Source organism: Typopeltis vanoorti, chromosome 10, assembly GCF_054136105.1.
Source record: "Typopeltis vanoorti isolate ZY-2024b chromosome 10, IOZ_Tvanoo_1.0, whole genome shotgun sequence".
Taxonomy (NCBI): Eukaryota; Metazoa; Arthropoda; class Arachnida; order Uropygi; family Thelyphonidae; genus Typopeltis; species Typopeltis vanoorti.
In genome coordinates, this window is record NC_143558.1 from 102,831,156 (window position 1) to 102,851,600 (window position 20,445).

At 36.2% G+C, this 20,445-nt stretch overlaps 1 protein-coding gene across 3 annotated transcripts in view; it reads right to left on the minus strand.

Annotated features, from left to right (window-relative positions):
* LOC150102643 (D-aminoacyl-tRNA deacylase 2-like) overlaps positions 1–20,445 on the minus strand; it is a 91,962-nt gene that overhangs the window by 41,371 nt on the left and 30,146 nt on the right. For all 3 annotated transcript variants that reach the window (XM_090399086.1, XM_090399087.1, XM_090399085.1), the window contains exon 3: positions 10,427–10,496. In XM_090399086.1, coding sequence (XP_090255212.1) covers positions 10,427–10,496 — 70 coding nt within the window. The remainder of the gene's footprint in view (positions 1–10,426; positions 10,497–20,445) is intronic.

Genomic DNA, 20,445 nt, shown 5'->3' on the forward strand with positions numbered 1-20,445 from the left:
ACTAGTTGAGCATTGTCGAGACATGCCTTTAACTTTGCATATCCCACCTTTCCACTCCTGGAGCACCCTCCTATTCTGTCCAATGTGGGGCTTTTAATACAATTCCAGTCTCCGGCTGCTATGATGCAGTAGGTACCATATAAATATGGCTCCAATTCCTGGAAGAACCTTCGTCTAACTGTTCCATTGGATGGAGCATAAACATTTATAAACCCCATTACACATCCACAGTATTTCCAGTCAATTGTCAAGATTCTCCCTACTGCATCCCTTTGGACATCACAGAATGACCCAAGTGGGGGGGGGGGGGAAGAATAAGAATTCCTACTCCAGCCCCGTCAAATCTTCAATAAGAAAGAAGTGGATATTTATCTGTTAACTTATTATATCTGCAGAAGTATGTTTCTTGGAAAAACAAAAACCTGATATTATGGTACAGAATAAGTTTCCATACAGTTTTCTGTTTAATTTGTCCATGGAATCCTCGAACATTTAATGAGGCAATGCAGAAAGGAGATGCTATAATTAATGAAGTGTCACTGGCAAGTCTTCAACTTCTAAATTTTGGATGAACCCGAGTTTGGTATTTATTGAGGTTTTTCATTATTTGGGGCTAGAGATAGATACTGAGGATAAATCAATACAAAAAGATACCGAGTTTAAATCAATGCAGAAATTATATCTTCCATATACCAGCAGTAAAATAGTGTATCACCATATTATTAAAATACTCTGGATCAGAGATGACTGTAGAAAGGTTTTCTACTTGCTTACAAAGTAAATTACATTAAGCAAGAAATTATATTCTTGTTTTCATCCTATACCCAAACATAAGGAAATGAAGTTTGTTCATGAATAAATTATTTGTTATCTTTCTGATCTAGTCCCCACTGATGAGAGCACAATAAATGTTGAAACCATCTGAGTAGTGATCCATCCAATAATGCACACAATATACATGTCTGCAAGGAAGCATACTTTTGTATTAGGATAATACTGGGACAATTGATGTGAAGCCAAAAGCTTCTATATACAAGCAGCCTAGTTTGAAGATACCACACATGCAAATTCTGTATGCTTACACCAGGCATAGGATTAAAACAATATAATTTATTGTCTAGTATAATTTATAAATGCAGTATAGTTGTTAATTAAGCAGTGGAAAAAATTACAAATTTTATTAGTACTTCCAGTATAGTGTTGCTGAAAGTGTTTTCCTCTGGGTCTTTTTCCTGCCAACCTGGCAGAGAATACTTGTTTTGATAATCTTTTCTTTCCCATTCTGTTTAAGTGACTATACCACTGAGATTATCTCTGCTAATGCATTCCTGGAGGCTGACAATTGGATGCTTTCCTAATATCCTCATTTTTAATATGATATTATCACTGATGCCATCAATTCATGCCCCTAATCTTGATAACATTTAGGAGTGGTAACAACAGCTCACAAATTGACTACATTTTGACTAGAAGAAAACATCTTAAGGTTGTGACAAATTGTAAAGTTATTCCAACAGATCAAGTAGCACAACAACACCGACTGCTGTGCACAGACTTTAAAATAAGATCGAAGATAAGAACTTCTGGATGCCATGGGATGAAGACAATTAAGTGGTTTCGCTTAAAAGAGGAGAGTGTGAGGAATCATTTTAGGGAGAGGGTGTTAGAGAGGATTTCGGATGGACTGGAAAGTGTACAAGATTGGTGGAAACATAATTCAAAAGTAATCCTGAGCTGTGCAATCGAGGTGCTTGGTGAAACATCTGGAAAGATTAGAGAGCAGAAGGAGGGTTGGTGGTGGAATAATGATGTACAAGTGGCAGTGACAGCTAAGAGGAAGGCAAAGCAGAAGTGGGATGAGTCAAGAGTGGAAGAGCAGAGAGGTGTACAAAGAGAGAAAGCAAGAAGCCAAGAGAGTTGTGGCACAGGCGAAGGCCATGGCATATCAAGATCTGTATGATCAATTAGAAACAAAGGAAGGACAGAGAAAAATTTACCAACTAGCGAAATGTAGAAATAAAGCAGCAAAGGACATCTTACATGTGAGGCAGATCAAAGATGCAGAAGGAAGAGTATTATGGAGGGATGTGGACATAAGAAACAGATGGAAAATATACTTTGAGTGACTTTTGAATGAGGAAAATGCAAGGACTCACAGAGGAGATGAGCAGCCTTCTGAGGGGATGGTGCAGAACATCAGTAGAATGGAAGTGAAAGAGGCAATGAAGAGGATGAGGAATGAAAAATCGGTGGGCCCCAACAGACTTCCAGTGGAGGCATGGAAGGCACTGGGGGAAGAGGGAATTGACCTGCTGTGGGACCTGTTCATGAAAGTTTACAAACAGGAAAATATACCTGAGGAATGGAGGAAGAGTACTCTTGTCCCCATCTACAAGGGTAAAGGGGATGCACAAGACTAAAAATTACAGAGGAATAAAGTTGATGTCCCACACAATGAAAATCCTAGAAAGGGTTCTTGATGGAAGATTGAGGAAGGAGGTGGAGATTGCAAAGGAACAATTTGGCTTCATGCCTGGTAGATCAACAACAGATGCTATCTTTGGGTTACGACAGATGATGGAAAAATATCGAGAGAAACAAAGGGAGCTACATCTGGTATTTATTGATCTGGAGAAAGCATACGATAGAGTGCCAAGGCAAGAAGTCTGGAGGTGTCTGAGGGAGAAGAAGGTGCAGGAGAAATATGTCAGGTTGGTGCAGGAAATGTACAGAAATGTGAAGACAAGTGTTCGGACCTGTTTGGGACATACAGAAAGTTTTAATGTAACAGTTGGCTTGCATCAAGGGTCAGCATTAAGTCCATTTCTGTTTAATATTGTGATGGAGGTGGTAACAGAGGAGGTGAGAGAAGATGCGCCTTGGACAATGTTGTATGCAGATGACATCTTGCTGTGTGTAGATTCAAGAGAAGAAGCGGGAACTAAACTGGAAAGATGGAGAAAAGTACTGGAAGAGAGAGGTATGAGACTGAGCAGAAGTAAGACAGAGTATATGTGTTGCACAGTGGGCGGTGGCAGTCAGGAGACAGATCTGGAGCTGGAAGGAAATGTCATCAGGAAGGTGAGAGACTTTAGATACTTAGGTTCAACAGTGGAAGAAGATGGAGGAGCTGAGAAGGAAGTGGGATGCAGGATACAAGCGGGTTGGAGGAACTGGAGGGAGATGGCTGGAGTGTTATGCGATAAGAGGGTGCCGATCAATCTGAAAGGCAAAATTTACAGGACAGTAGTGAGGCCAGCTATGACATATGCTACAGAAACTGTGGCCCTGAGGAAAAATAACATCAGCAGGATGGAAGTAGCAGAGATGAGAATGCTAAGGTGGATGTGCGGTGTGACCAGAAAGGATCATCTGAGAAATGACTATGTCAGGGGAACAGTGAAAGTTACGAACTTAGGAGCGAAAATACAAGAGGCAAGGTTGAGATGGTTTGGTCATGTGATGAGGAGGGAGGACGCATATGTGGGAAGAAGGGTCATGCAGATGGATGTACAAGGAAGGCGGAAGCGTTGGCGGCCAAAGAAGAGATGGAGGGAGCTGGTAGAAGAGGACTTGAAGATGAAGAACTTGGATGTGGTGACAGCCCAAGACAGGAAGGTATGGAGGAGACTCATTACAAACAGTGACCCCACTTAAGTGGGAGAAGCTGCAGAAGAAGAAGAAGAAGAAGAAGAAGTATAGTGTTGCTGAAGAAAATTGGTGGTTTTGATATTTAGCTGTGCATTATAAAATTCTGTTTTTAAACTCTTGTAAAAAGTGTTAATATGACTGAAAAAAAAACTGCAAAGAAATGAGTGAAACTTTTCCAGCTATATGGAAAAGTTTCACTCATTCCTAGCCTTTTCCATATATATGTGTGTATATATATGTGTGTATATATATATATATATATATATATATATATGGAAAAGTCTAGGAACAGGACTATTTTATATACCTATATTTCAGGAAGAAATTACAAAATATAAATATAAATATAAATATATATATATATATATATATGGAAAAGTCTAGGAACAGGACTATTTTATATACCTATATTTCAGGAAGAAATTACAAAATATAAATCATTCAAATGTTTAATTTTTTAATATGATTCTAGTTTGCGGTTAATATGGCAATAAGTAGAGTTATAGTGAATTCACCAATGTGAGAACAGTTGGTGTGTGTGTGTGTGTGAGAGAGAGAGAGAGATCAATCTCAACATAGGAGGCTGCAAAACCTACAGCATATTAGTGCTGTGTGTATGCAAAGTGTTAAGACAAAAGAAGGAAAATGATTATATGTTTTTTGAACAACTGGAGATTACAAGTCCTTGGTGAAAACGATGTGAGGAAGACCCTTCCTAGGAATGAAAGTAGATACAAGGAAGGTCAAGAAAGAGAAGTTGGTTTACTAGTTTGAAGCTGGACAATGAACAGATGTTGTTATTATTAATATTATTATATAGACATTCCCATAAAGTCCAAAGACTCATTGTGGAAGGCTCATACTATTGGCTGTGTATTACATGGAAAGAACCATTATTTACACAATGCCTACCATTACCTTAATGGACATGATATTTCATTCTGGAAATCTCCACGAACAGGTCACAAAGTTTCCAGTGATTGCGATCTTGGACCATTCTTCTCATTTGTTTCCTATTACAAGTTAAGGTCTTCCCATCTAGTTGGAGGTCAACTGAGTTTTCTCCTGGTTGATCTTGGATAGAGTTTATAACACAATAGGTCTACCTGTTGTCGCTTAGTCTTGCAATAAGACCTGCCCACTATGCCTATCTCTTCATAAATTCATTCACAGAGAAGATATTCACAACCACCTCAAGCCACCATTTCCACTCATTTATTACTCTCAAGCAAAAAATGTAGTTCTTACATTCTTATTTATCACTCTTATATAACTTTCAATGAAGAATTCTTTTCCCTCTTATCCAGTCATCCAGGACAACTTCCTCAAGCAGCATGTTACAAAAGGAACTCGAGTTCAAAGAGTGTTAGATTTCATTATAGTGCAAGAGGGCATTTCAGTTAAGGACGTAACTATTCTGTCTCCGGTTGTTAACAGTGATCATACGTTACTCAGATGGAAAGTGACTAAGTTTATGAAAGTTCCATTCAGAAAAGATTACATGCTGAACTACAAAGCAGAAAATAATGACCAACTGAGGAGTACACTGAGTTCAATGGAATGGGATTGTTGCTGGATAAGAAGAATATCGAAATTTCATGGGAAGCATTTAAACAATACTTAAATGATGCAATATCAGAATGTGTCCAGAGAGTCATCATCATCAAATACCTGATATATATATACCCTCTAGAGGTGTATAGAATACGATAGTACTACATGAAAAATTACATCATTACTAACTTCCTATCTACAATTTTCCTGAAAATCAGTCTGTTACCTGTCAAGACTCCAACATTATCAGATCTTATATTTCTGTCTTCTAAGGCACTTTTTACTGTGTCAACCCACCTATATCTTGGTCTTCCTCTGGGTCTTTTTCCTGAAAACCTGGCAGAGAATACTTGTTTTGATAATCTTTTCTTTCCCATTCTGTTTAAGTGACTATACCACTGAGATAATCTCTGCTAATGCATTCCTGGATGCTGACAATGTCAAGTTCTTTCCTAATATCCTCATTTTTAATATGATATTATCATTGATGCCATCAATTCATGCCCCTAATCTTTCTCAGGACTCTCATATCTGCGGTCTCTAGTCTTTGGTCAAGTGTTTTACTTCTGACCCAGCTCTCGGATCCATAAGTTAAAATTGGCTTGCATACTGTCTTGTAAACAGCTAATTTAGTGTTTAGGCTAATTTCTCTCTTATTCCATATAAATTTATTCAGTTGATTTCCTACCATACCAGCTTTGTTGATTCTGTCTTTCCTCTCCCATTCTGTTTAAGTGATTATACCACTGAGATTATCTCTGCTAACGCATTCCTGGATGCTGACAATGTCAAGTTCTTTCCTAATATCCTAACTTTTAATATGATATTGCCATTGATGCCATCTATTCATGCCCCTAATATTTTTCAGGACTCTCATATCTGACTCTAATCCACATACTCACAATCTGTCCTCATAATCTAAATCCCATAATCTGGATATAATCTTGTAAGTTTTCTTTACATCCGCTCCAAAACTTCTTTATCACCTTGGAACCCAGGAAACCAAATCTGCACACAATAATCCACGTCTGGCCTTATAAAGAAGCAAAATGACTTCCTTATACTTACATGTAAAGGTTCGCTTCAACATTGCAATTATCCTCTGAGTTGTATTTGCAACTTTGACTATGTGACCTTTGAACTTCAAATTCCTATCCACTATGACCAAGATCCCTAGCTTCATAAATTTCTTGTAGCATAACTGCTAAATGCCACTAAAAATCTCATCACAAGCTGATCATAATATCCAGCTTTGTTTTTCAGATAATAATTTATTTTCAAAATCATTCACAAGACAACTGAAAATATAAATCACTTCGGAGCATGTACTCATACAATTTTAGTGTAAAATAGTAGTAAAAGTATTGCAACTTCAAAAATGCCATGTATCTAAACTAGTAGTGAATGTGTTTATCAAATATGCAGTGATTTCTTCTTTGTATTTCAAGAAAATAATCAAAACAAATAATGATTTGTTTCATATCTTGGAAATGGTGAGAGGAGGGGGGAGGGCAGAAAAACTGTAGATAACATACACTATAAATGCCATGATTTGTTTTCTGTATATCCAAACCCATATAAGTGCAGAAACTGTATACATTCTGCGAAGTGATTTTTAAGTAGAATTATAAACAAACAGGACATAACTTAGAAAAAAACAAATTTTTTTTCATAAATATCTTTGCAATTATTTTATGAAATAATTGTTTCATGAAAGTAATTATCTTCAATAAAGATTTTTGTGAAAAAAAATAAATAAATAAAAAACTGAACAGTCATCTAACCATAATTAGGAAATATTATAAAAAAAATTTTTTTAATTCTAGTATTGTTTTTTTTTTCTAGGTTGATACAATATTTATGTGCAATAATTGATAGCAACAATTTTCAATACAAATTGATGGCATTTTTCCCCTTTAAATAAAAAAAAAAAAAAAAAAAACATATTTTAGAATGGAAGTGTTCTCTTATTTTATGACATTAATAGCAATGCATAATTATAAAATTATGCATATAAAATTAAATATAAAAATATATTGTATGCATTTAGTTTACATCTCTGTTTAAATTACAACCACACTGAATCTATTGCAAGGAGCTACACATTTTATGGTGCTTAGCAGTGCTGGATTATTAAATATTTCTTTTATGAAATAATTGTGTCATGAAAGTAATTTATTTATCAAAGACAAAAACTGAAAAGTCATCTAATTCTAATTAAGTAATATTAAAAAAAATAATTTTGGCATTTCTTTTCTAGGCTGATAAAAGATTTACATTCAATAATTGATAGCAAATATTTTTCATATATATCAATAGTATTTTTCTCCCTCAATATCCTATCAGTGGTCCTAACAGGCACTTAAGCGCCCACGACCTTTCCAAGTATTCTTGGACTTCACAATTGTAATTCGAGGATAAGGTGGTTAAGACCTATGCCTCCCGGTATGTCCTATTGTAAAAATTCGATGTAGCTCAAAAATATCAAAGCGCTTTACATCGATTTTTTACAGAGGTCAAGTCCCATGAGAATGTTGTAAAAATAACTTGTTTGTCTCTGTATATTTTGTACTAGATATTTTTTGTAAATAACCCTTTGGAAGTTAACTGTATATACTCCTTTAATAAGAATATTTCAGAGTGTTAAAAAACAAGGCAATGTTTTGCCGCCAGAGCTGTATGTAATAGACCTACATGGCGGCATAAGCAAGGTTGTTTATGAAATTTTGTATGCATGTGAAAGGCTTACAAGCTCTGCATGTAAACACCTCGGAAGTCAGTCTGAAAGGTTCAAACAACTTTCCGATGGCTGGCAACTTACAATCAAAAGATAGCACAGAAGAGAACAAAGGGCGGACCGAACTTGAAACTTAAGATGAAAGAATCATGCCGAATTCTTCGGGGGTTACAAACTTCGTGTGAGGTCTCAGAGAAGAATAATAAAAATGGACTGAGCCAAGCATAATGGGCTTCCCGGTTCCAGTCCAGGCCAGAGAGAGAGGGCTTCCAGATGTTGCCGAAGAAGGAAAGGAAAGAGGGCTTCCAGTCATCGCCAGAGCGAGGGAACAGATTCGGGAGTTCATAAGAGAGTCAGTTGGCAGCAATTACGGTGATTAGAGGCGGCTGTTCGAACTATTGGAGATGGCAGTTGTCCAGGCATTTTTGGCGAGCCAAAGCAGAGGAGAAAGGGCGATGTAAATTACCTGAAGCAACTTCGCTCGGAAGATTTTCTTTTTCGCCATGGGAGACAACCTTTTGCCGGTCACAGTCCACAGCCCACTATTTTCCCGTTCAGATATATTACTAAAGCTAGACATTCCTGAGGAAGCTCAAGATCTGAGAATGAAAGAAATGCCATAAGAGACTGTAGTGAAAGACTTTTGACTTAATGTGCGATGCAGAGTTTTTTGTAAGTTAAAACCTTTTGTATATTCCCTCTCATAGTAGGTGGTAGATGGACTTTTAAGAGATTGTTCAATAGTAGTAAGAATTGTCATTAAGAGAATCGATTGGCATATTGGAATTGATATAAAATTTGTAAAGATAACTTAACAGAGAGTTAGCTAACCTCTTTGCAAGTAAACTAGAAGTTTAATAAGTTGAATTTGTAAGCAGAGAGTAAATAAGATTGTGAGTTAAAGAAGTTAATTAGTGTTAAAGTAAATAGGTTATAATTTATGCTAAAGATTTTATAAATGGATAGAGAAAGCAATCTCCCTAATGTTTAAATTCATGTATATTTCATAGTAATGTAAATAAATTGTTTTGTTCTTTTTGTTAAAAGAGTGCTGCCCCTTTTTTTATTTTTACAACTGCACTGTTCCTAAATAAATCGGACTTGTGAGCAGGAAACCAAGTGATATAGCCGAAGCGTAAAGTTAAGTAAAAGAATAGACCACGACTGTTTGTGTAAAGTTTTATTGAAGGAATTTGAGTTAGAGAGAGAAAATCTGCCGGCCGTATTATTGAGTTTTATGATAATTAAATGATATTAGTGTTGCAGTCTAAATTAAATAAATTTTCTAGTATCTTAGGCATAAGACTCGTAGTGCGAAGGGTAGATAAACATAGTATGAAATAATATAAGCAAGAAAGATTCAGAGAGAGAAAGTGCACACAGCTAAATTAGAATAACGGCATATAAAGATATAGATAATATAGAAAGTATAGAGCAAAAGACATTACAAGTAATACAAATAAATAAATAATAACATCTGATTACAATGGCACAGCAATCGTTTACACTATGTCTGTAGATGTGTGTGTGTGTTCACAGGGCTGGTTTGCCTGTTCTGGGGGATGAAAAACCTGAGTTTCCGGGTGAACCCCCCCACCTCTGTATGACACCAGCTAACCTCACCTTTCATCAAAAGAGACCAGATAACGGTTCCTCACATCACCGACTGCAATCGAACACAGGTCTTTCCGACCAAAGGGCTTTGTCTATACTGACTGAGCTACAGAGGCTCCCCTCAATATATATATATATATATATAAACATTTTAGACTGTAAGTTTCTTGTACTCTGTCCTACAATTAATAACAAATTATAAAAGGATATATGATAACAGAACTAGAAAGGACCAGGCTATGATAACAATAAAATATATTGTATGCATTTAGTCTATATCGCTATTTAAAATTACAGCAATGCATATATTTTAAGGAACTACACATTTTATGCTACTTGGTAGCACCAGCTCTGAGATGAGCTACAAAGTTTAATCAAGTTAAGGGTTCTCCTGAGTGCAAAGGATTATTATAGAGTGGGGGAAACATGAATTCTCATCCATGTTTCCTCCACTCTATCGTATGCTTCACATCCTCATTTTGGTGGATATATGTATCCATCAAGACCAATAGAGAGGTCAAACCTGATATCAAAATCAATAGTATTAAACCCAGTTCTTGATGCAGATAATGTTATACTTTTAAATAAATCTGTTACATTACAATCTGTCTTCCAGACTCTTTACTTAAATTGAATAAATGCTTAACAAATTTGGTATGAAAGCCAATAATAAGAGAGACAAAAAACTACATATGTTAGATTCATATTCACAGATAATATTTTAAAGATAAAAAAACTTATGAATTAACCATGTCTCAACAATAGGGTTAACTCATAATTATTTATTATGAATGTTTATACATCATTTAATATAAAAATAAACAGTAAGGTTTAAAACTTTTTTTGAAACTAAATAAACATCTCACTTACGAATTTTATCAAGAATATCTTCTTTACATCCTTGAAAAAAACATACAAACATTAAAATTCCTCTTCTTATCTGCAGTAAGAATATATAAAAAAAATCATATTAAACTCTGTATGTTTATGTATATGTACAAAATTTAATAAGAATATACAAAACAAATTCATAAAATTTTTATAAAAATGCTATGTAAAACAAAAAAGAATATGATATAAAAACATAAGGGACAATTAAAAAAAAATTTCTGTTAAGATGGAATGGAAAAGAGACCATTTTGTAATAAATGACTTAAGATTATTTATTGTAAAACAGATCACATTAAACAGAAAAATCAGATATTTAAAAATTAGTCTGTGGAAACATATGTTCAAGGTAAAGCACACACACACACACACACTTGAGGATCTCATCATCAGATTCCTGCAGTGATAGTACTATAAGATTAAGTCTACATTATTACTATACTATTTCCTATCATTAATATTCTTCAGAATTATACTAATTTTTGTGAGGTCCCTATCTTATATTTCAGTCTTCTATGGCACTACAGACAACATCAAAGCATCAAGATCTTTGTCATCTTCAAGGTCTTTTTCCTCCTATCTTGCCATCGCATTCATTACTAATACCTTCATTTTTAAATGATTCTGTCTTTAATGCTATCTGTACACTCCTCCAATTTCCTACAGAACTCTCATATCTATGATCTCAAGCCTTTAACCAACTGTTTTATTTCTAACCCAACTCTCAATCCAGAAGTTTTATAACTGGTATATATAATTATACATTGTCATGTAAACTGTGCTTTGATTTTTGGATAATTTCACTCTTATGCCACCTTGCTTATTCTATTATTTGTTTCCAAATCCAGCTGCCACCTTCACTAAAAATTGTGATCAAAACAACTGAAATATTTTCTTTCTTTCTTCTTCTAAATTTTCTTATTTGAGAAGACAGTTGAGTTTTTTATGTTTCTATCAATTTTCAGAGTTTTGTCTCTATGTTACTTTATGGAAAACATAAATACTAACATATTGCCTAAAATCAAATAGTAGTTACACAATAATGAAGAGGATTTGAAAACAAACCAACCACTGCAATAATAAATTTAATTTAATCCTTTATCCAAGTGTGAGCAAACAAAGTTTGCACCTGAAAGTATCTTCAGGACTGGGGTAAGGTAGTACAACACCAGGCAACTCGTTGCAAAGGTGGAGCAAGCTTACATCACTCCTATCTCAGTATCTCCCATAATGCAAAACATATCTCCTTGTGGATATGTATAATGTTATGAATTAACGGAAGAGCCACTACCCAGACTAGTTTCGATCTTTATTGAGGTCTCTTCAGTGGGAGCCAGGCCCAGATGTGGAGACACCAGGCAGAAGCAATAGCAAGGACATCTCTATCTATAGGGGTTGCCAAAAGGTGTGCCACCTTTTTTTTTTTATTAAATTACTCTGGATTTAGAGAAAGATGTTGAAAGTTTATTTTTCACTTGGTTAGACTATAATAAATTTAGTTTAATCCTTTATCCAAGTGTGAGCAAACAAAGTTTGCACCTGAAAGTATCTTCAGGATTGGGGTAAGGTAGTACAACACCAGGCAACTCATTGCAAAGGTGCAGCAAGCTTACATCACTTCTATCTCAGTATCTCCAATAATGCAAAACACATCTCATTGTGGATATGTATAATGTTATGCATTAAGGGGAGAGTCACTACCCAGACTAGTTTCGACCTTTATTGAGGTCTCTTCAGTGAGAGCCAGGCCCAGATGTGGAGATACCAGGCAGAAGCATTAGCAAGGTCATCTCGACCTATAGGAGTTGCCAAAAGGCATGTCACCTTTTTATTAAATTACTCTGGATTTAGAGAAAGATGTTGAAAGTTTATTTTTTCACTTGGTTAGACTATAATAAATTTAGTTTAATCCTTTATCCAAGTATGAGCAAACAAAGTTTGCACCTGAAAGTTAGATCTTTTCTCAGTGAAAACTTAGAAAATTTAGATAGGAGTAATGTTAGCTTGCTCCACCTTTGCAACGAGTTGTCCAGTGTTGTACTACTTTACCCCAGTCCTGAAGATAGCTTCAGGCACAAACTTTGTTTGCTCACACTTGGATAAAGGATTAAACTAAATTTATTATATAATCTAACCAAGTGAAAAATAAACCTTCAACATCTTTCTCTAAATCCAGAGTAATTTAATAAAAAGGTTGCACACCTTTTGGCAACTCCTATAGGTAGAGATGACCTTGCTAATGCTTCTGTCTGGTATCTCCACGTCTGGGCCTGGCTTCCACTGAAGAGACCTCAATAAAGGTCGAAACTAGTCTGGGTAGTGGCTCTCCACTTAATGCATAACATTATACATATCCGTAATGAGATGTGTTTTGCATTATGGGAGATACTGAGATAGGAGTGATGTTAGCTTGCTCCACCTTTGCAATGAGTTGCCTGGTGTTTTACTACCTTACCCCAAACCTGAAGATACTTTCAGGCATAAACTTTGTTTGCTCACACTTGGATAAAGGATTAAACTAAATTTATTATAGTCTAACCAAGTGAAAAATAATCTTTCAACATCTTTCTCTAAATCCAGAGTAATTTAATAAAAAAAAGGTGGCACACCTTTTGGCAACCCCTATAGGTAGAGATGACCTTGCTAATGCTTCTGTCTGGTATCTCCACGTCTGGGCCTGGCTTCCACTGAAGAGACCTCAATAAAGATCGAAACTAGTCTGGGTAGTGGCCCTTCCGTTAATGCATAACATTATACATATCCGCAAGGAGATATGTTTTGCATTATGGGAGATACTGAGATAGGGGTAATGTAAGCTTGCTCCACCTTTGCAACGAGTTGCCTGGTGTTGTACTACCTTACCCCATTCCTGAAGATACTTTCAGGTGCAAACTTTGTTTGCTCACACTTGGATAAAGGATTAAACTAAATTTATTATAGTCTAACCAAGTGAAAATAAACCTAAATAAAATAAACCAAGTGAAAATTCCATGTGCCTATATAAAATAAACAAATTTTATATAGGCACATGGAATGTCTGGGATCTACAGATGGGTACTCTTGAGATTGTCTGTAAAGAGATGGATAGGTATAAAATTGACATCCTGGGAATTACAGAGACCAGATGGAATGGAGAAGGTCACTTTAAAAGATAGGACGGTAAGCTAGTTATTTACTCAGGTGGTGACTCAAAACATCATGGGGTAGCTGTGATACTGAAGACAGCTCAGGCAAGAAGCCTTCTTGGTTATAACCCCATTAATGATAGGATACTCTCTATTAGACTTAAGGGTCAGCCTACCAATGTATCAATTGTGGTAGTTTATGCACGCCACATGGATAGGCCTGAAGAAGAGAGTGAGGAATTCTATGAAAACTTGCAAACTGTTTTGGACCGCCTACCAAGGAAAGACATACTGTACATCTTAGGGGACTTAAATGCAAAAGCGGGAAAGAGTATGAGAGTCAGGCTGGAGTGTGGCATGTTTGGTCTGGGTGAACATAACATCCATGGTGAAAGACTGTTGGAATTTGCCCGTGGTAACAGATTAGTTATTACCAATACCTGCTTCCAGAAACATCCACGACAGACCTATACTTGGACATCCAACATTGATAGGTCAAGGCACCAGATTGGTTATATCCTGGCTCTCCAGTGGTGGAAGACAAGCATCTATGATGTGCATACTTGTCCGGGAGCAGATTGCGGTACAGACCATCAGCTAGTAAGAGCCAAAGTAAGACTAAGACTCCAAAAACTTCCAGGTCAGTCACATCCCACTAGACTGGATGTTAGAGTAATTCCTAGTGGATTCACAGAAGAAACATCAACTCGGGTGGTTGATTTTTTGGAGACCAATGAGGAGAACTCACCAGAAATGCCTTGAGAAGAAGTCAAATTGATAATACAGGATACAGCGAAGAAGTATCTCAGCCCAATAAGAAGACCAAGAGACCCATGGATATCAGATTCAACATGGGAACTAATCAAAAGAAGGCGATTGGAAAAACAAAGAGACCCAGGGACTGAAGAATACAAGGGATTACACAGAGAAATCAGAAGAGTCATCAAGCAGGACAAGGAAAAGTTCTATACTAACAAATGTGAAGAAATAGAGTTCCAGATGAGAAGGCACAATTATAAGAGGATGTTTCATTTAGTTCGTGACTTAAAGCACAAGTCTAAGCCAAAATTGAATGTCATCAAAGACAGGAATGGACCATTACTAAAAGAAGAGTTGGAAATCAAAAACAGATGGAAAGAATACTGTGAGGAAATGTACAGTAGAGTGGATAAAGAAAATGTGGAGCCCTCCCACCAGGAAAATTTTGATTTTGATTTGGAACCTCCTCTACTTAGGCATGAAGTTGAAAGAGCAGTTAAGCAGCTCAACAGCAATAAGGCCCAAAGTGCAGATGAAATCTCAGCAGAGTTAATTAAGGCCACAGGGGACGGATGGATAAGAGTGTTTCATAGATTGATTACAAGGATATGGGGAGACAGGATCATGGCCTAGAGACTGGAAGAAGTCATTTTCATACCACTTCATAAGAAAGGTGATACGAAGGCATGCAAGAATTATATAACTATTAGTTTGATATCTCATGCAGGCAAAATTTTATTGAAGATCATGCTAAATAGGATTGGGGCCAAAGTTGAGGCAGAGATGCCCGAGGAACAAGATGGTTTTAAGAAAGGTTAGGGCACCAGAGATCAGATTTTGCCTTAGACAGATCATAGAAAAATATAAAGAATTCAGACTCCCTCTGGTAATGTGTTTCTTAGACTACTCTAAAGCTTTTGACTGTATTCAGCATGTGAAACTGTGGGAAGTAATGAAAAGAATAGGTTTTCCTCAACACACTATCAGGTTGATAGCCAACTTATATAAGGAGCAACAAGTCATGGTAAGAACAGGTGTTGGATTGACTGACTGGCTACAAGTTGGAAAAGGAGTTAGGCAAGGATGTTTACTTTCCCCTCACTTGTTTAGTATATATGCGGACGACATCATGCGTGAAGCATTGGATGAGCTCAGGACAGGAATTAGGATAGGAGGTAGATTGATCAGTAATCTGAGGTATGTTGATGATACAGTGCTCCTTTGTAATGACATGGAAGAACTAAGACTAATTCTTGACAAAGTTAACACAATCAGTACTAATAGAGGACTTCAACTCAATCCTAGCAAGACAAAGATTATGGTTCTCAAAGGAAATACAAACAGAGAAGCTCTTGAGAAACAAGTGTACCTTAATGGAGAAAGAATTGAGGAAGTCAGCAAGTTTGAGTACCTGGGATCCATTATTAATGTGAAGAATTGCTGTTCAGAAGACATCAGAAAAAGGTTAGGAGTGGCTAAAACAACGGTCAGAGACCTGTCTAAAATATGGAAGGATGGTTCTATCTCCATGGAAAAAAAGTTGAGAATTTTGAATGCAGTTGTTTTTCCAACAGCAACTTATGGATGTAAGACTTGGAACCTAAAGAAGGCAGATAAGAAACGGATATCTGCTTTTGAGATGCGGTGTTATAGAAGGCTGTTGAGGATATCATATACTGAAAGGCGTACAAATGAATGGGTGTTAGAAAAGATTAGCAGAACTTTAAGGCTTCTTAAGGATATTGACACAAGAAAGTTAAAATATTTTGGACACATAGAAAGGATGAAAGGGGGACTTCTCAGAACAGTAATAGAAGGTAAAGTTCCTGGAAAAAGAGACAGGGGTAAACCATCAATGAGTTGGATGGATGGCATGTGTGGAGTGACTGATCTTCAGAGAGTTGAGACTGCCAGAAAAGCAAACAACAGGACTACATGGCAAGGCCTGGTGTGGCACATCACCAAACATTGGATTGACCATACAGCATCTGTAGATGCCCAGTGAAGATAGTAGTATAGTAAGTGAAAAATAAACCTTCAACATCTTTCTCTAAATCCAGAGTAATTTAATAAAAAGGTGGCACACCTTTTGGCAACTCCTATAGGTAGAGATGACCTTGCTAATGCTTCTGCCTGGTATCTCCATGTCTGGGCATGGCTCCCACTGAAGAGATCTCAATAAAGGTCGAAACTAGTCTGGGTAGTGGCCCTCCCCTTAATGCATAACATTATACATATCTGCAAGGAGATGTGCTTTGCATTATGGGAGATACTGAGATAGGAGTGATGTAAGCTTACTCCACCTTTGCAACGAGTTGCCTGGTGTTGTACTACCTTACCTGAAGATACTTTCAGGCACAAACTTTGTTTGCTCACACTTGGATAAAGGATTAAACTAAATTTATTATAGTCTAACCAAGTGAAATATAAACTTCCAACATCTTTCTCTAAATTCAGAGTAATTTAATAAAAAAAGGTGGCACACCTTTTGGCAACTCCTATAGGTAGAGATGACCTTGCTATTGCTTCTGCCTGGTGTCTCCACATCTGGGCCTGGCTCCCACTGAAGAGACGTCAGTAAAGGTCGAAACTAGTCTGGATAGTGGCCCTTCCATTAAAGCATAACATTATCTCCTTGCAGATATACATATCCGCAAGGAGATGTGTTCTGAATTATGGGAGATACTGAGATAGGGGTGATGTAATCTTGCTCCACCTTTGCAACAAGTTGCCTGGTGTTGTACTACCTTACCCCAGTCCTGATGATACTTTCAGGTGAAAACTTTGTTTGCTCACACTTGGATAAAGAATTAAACTAAATTTATTATAGTCTAACCAAGTGAAAAATAAACTTTCAAAATCAACCACGGCCATTTCACATTACAGCAAACCTTGTAGAGACCAGAGAAATAATTTGTTATATTTGAAGATTTCAATAGTGAATTTCCTTCAGCTATATGATTACTAACTATAGCTGAGACTTTCCAGTAGTTTGTTATATAGCAAGAGATTTCACTTCAGCAGTATTTATTATAGTGAGAGTTGACTCTATGCTGCTGAACTAGCATGGGTCATGTTATTCATTATCAATATGTGAAATATTTTGTATTTGTGCTTTCTAAAACATACCTTATTTTGAACCTTTTATTTGCAAAAGAAAGGCAATATTTTTCCGAATGAGCCAACAGAAACTAACAGCTAAAATCATAACACAAGGAAGTTCAATGTAATCAACAATAATCTTCCAGGAGTTTTATCAATAACCTGCCAGCATACAGAAAGAAAGAATTTGCACAAAAAAAAAAAAAAAAATACAGAAAGACATTAATGTGACATTTCTAATGATTGAGAAATAGTATGAGTAGTAGCAGGCAGAAGAAAGAACATGAAGAGCAGAGAGTGTGTGAACTCTCTCTCTGCTCTTCATTATAGCAAACTTGCAGAGACCACAAGAATGCTTTGTTATAGTGAATACATTGTTTGCTATAGTTAATTTCTTTTAGCATAGCAGTGAATCTATATAGATTTTGTTGGGACTTTTCTGTAGTTGTTATGGTAAGTGAATTTATTATAGCAGTGTTTGGTATAGTACAAAAGTCAAATGCAGTACAAACAAATGGTAAAGGTTTATGAGAGCAGCCTCCTTTCCAACAACTGCATGTAAACAAAATCACACGAACTATGCAATGTCATGTGACAGGCATCAGCAGATGTCACGACACAGAACACTACAAACCATTATGCAATAAATAAAAAAATATATCAAATTTCTAAAAAAATTTAAAAAAAAATAAAAAATGCCATATATTACACACCACACACACAAAAAACCAAAAATTAAAACAACACAACAATAACATTAAAAAATCCACACAACAAAAGTAAAGATGATAAAATAAAAATAAAACAGAGTAGCACATCACAAAAAAAAAAAAAAAAAATATCATCATCATCAAATTCCTGTCATGTACCCTCAAGGGGTATGTACAGGATATGATAGTACTACATGAAAAAAAATTACATCATTACTAACTTCCTATCTACAATTTTCCTCCAAATCAGTCAGTTACTTGACAAGACTCCAACATTATCAGATCTTATATTTCTATCGTCTAAGGCACTTTGTACCGTATCAATCCACCCATATCTTGGTCTTCCTCTGGGTTGTTTTGCTGCCAACCTGGCAGAGAACACTTGTTTTGCTAATCTTTCTTCGCCCATTCTGTTTAAGTGACCATACCACCTGAGATTAGCTCTGCTAACGCATTCCTGGATGCTGACAATGTCAAGTTGTTTCCTAATATCCTCATTTTTAATATGATATTGCCATTGATTCTGTTTGTTCATGCCTATAATCTTTCTCAGGACTCTCATATCTCCAGTCTCTAGTCTTTGGTCAAGTGTTTTACTTCTGACCGAGCTCTTCAGATCCATAAGTTAAAACTGGTTTGAACACTGTCTTGTATACAGCTAATTTAGTGTTCCGACTAATTTCTTTCTTATTCCATATGAATTTATTCAATTGACTTCCCACCATACCAGCTTTGTTGATTCTGTTGTCTATTTCTATATTTAATTTACCATCTTCAGTAAAAATCATGCCTAAGTAGCTGAAATGTTTTACTTGTTCCACAGGTTCTCCATTCACCACACAGTTGTCATTTTCAATGATTCTGCCTATTTTCATTGTCTTTGTCATTTTATTGCTGACCTTCATACCATATCTATTACAACAGTTATTCAATTTAGTCAGAGAATCTTGCAGACTTGTAGCGGATTTATTTAGAAGTATAACATCAGACGCATAAAGCAAAGAGCTGACATTAACATCTCCAATTTTGAGATCATGTTTAATACCACTTTCCTTCATAATGTGATCCATATAGATAATGAATAACAGAGGGGATAATGTACATCCTTGTCTCGCAACAGATCTAACATTAAACCATCTTCCTGTACTTCCTTCAATTCTAACTGCCAACTTACAACTCAAATAAAGACTAAGTATCGCTTGATATAATGCCCCATTGACACCATATAACTGTAGCGTATTGAATAGATTCTCTTTTGGCACCTTGTCATGTGCATTTGGAAAAGGCATATGACAAGGCATTTTCCAAATCGACAAAACTTAAATACAGATCTTTGTTATATTCCCATGCTTTCTCGACTATTTGTCGTAAAGTGAAGATCTGATCCTGACAGCCTCTATTTGGCCTAAATCCAGCTTGTTCTTCACCAAGCTTTTCTTCCACAATTCTTCTCAACCGTTTCTCAAGTATACTTGCATAGATCTTGCCAGGAACACTCAGTAGGGAAATACCTCTGTAATTCTCACATTCAGTTTTATTTCTATTTTTATATATGGGTACTATGAGAGCTCTACTCCAATCATCGGGAATTCGTCCCTTCGTCCAGGCTTTCTGAACTATGGAGTGCAGTCACTGTAAAACTCTTATACCACCATACTTCAGCATTTCTGGTCGAATATCATCTACTCCTGCTGCCTTTCCACTTTTCAAGCCTTTGATGGCTTTTTCTACTTCAAGTATGGATGTGTATTCCTGACTGCATGCCTTGTCAGTGTTTTTTACCAATGTGTTGTCATCACTGCTTGTTTCATTTAGCAGTTTTTCAAAGTAATTACTCCATACTTCAAGGATATCTTTTTCTTCCATTTTCATGTCACCTTTGTCATTTCTAACTCCTTTTACAGCACTTTTTCCTCCATTTTTAAGCTTCTTCAAGAACCTCCAGAATATCTTACCACCTTCTTGATATTTATTTTCCATGTTCTAGCGAAAGTCCTCCCATGACTTTTGTTTAGCTAGTTTTACACAGTGTTTAGCATTCTTGCATTTGTCTCTGTATTCTCTAAGAGCACAAGCTGACTTATTTGCCAGGAACTTTTGATATGATTTCTTCTTTTCCTTCACGGCCACTTTAACTTCCTGTGTTCACCATGGAGTTCTGATTTTTCTATCCTTGCAGACAACTTCACCACATGCCTCTCTAGCTGAATCAATCAGGGCTTTCTTCAAGGCTTGCCACTGAATCTCCAAGGTTTGATTCCTGTTCTCAAACTCTTTCATTTTTTCTTCAATAATCTTTGTGTAT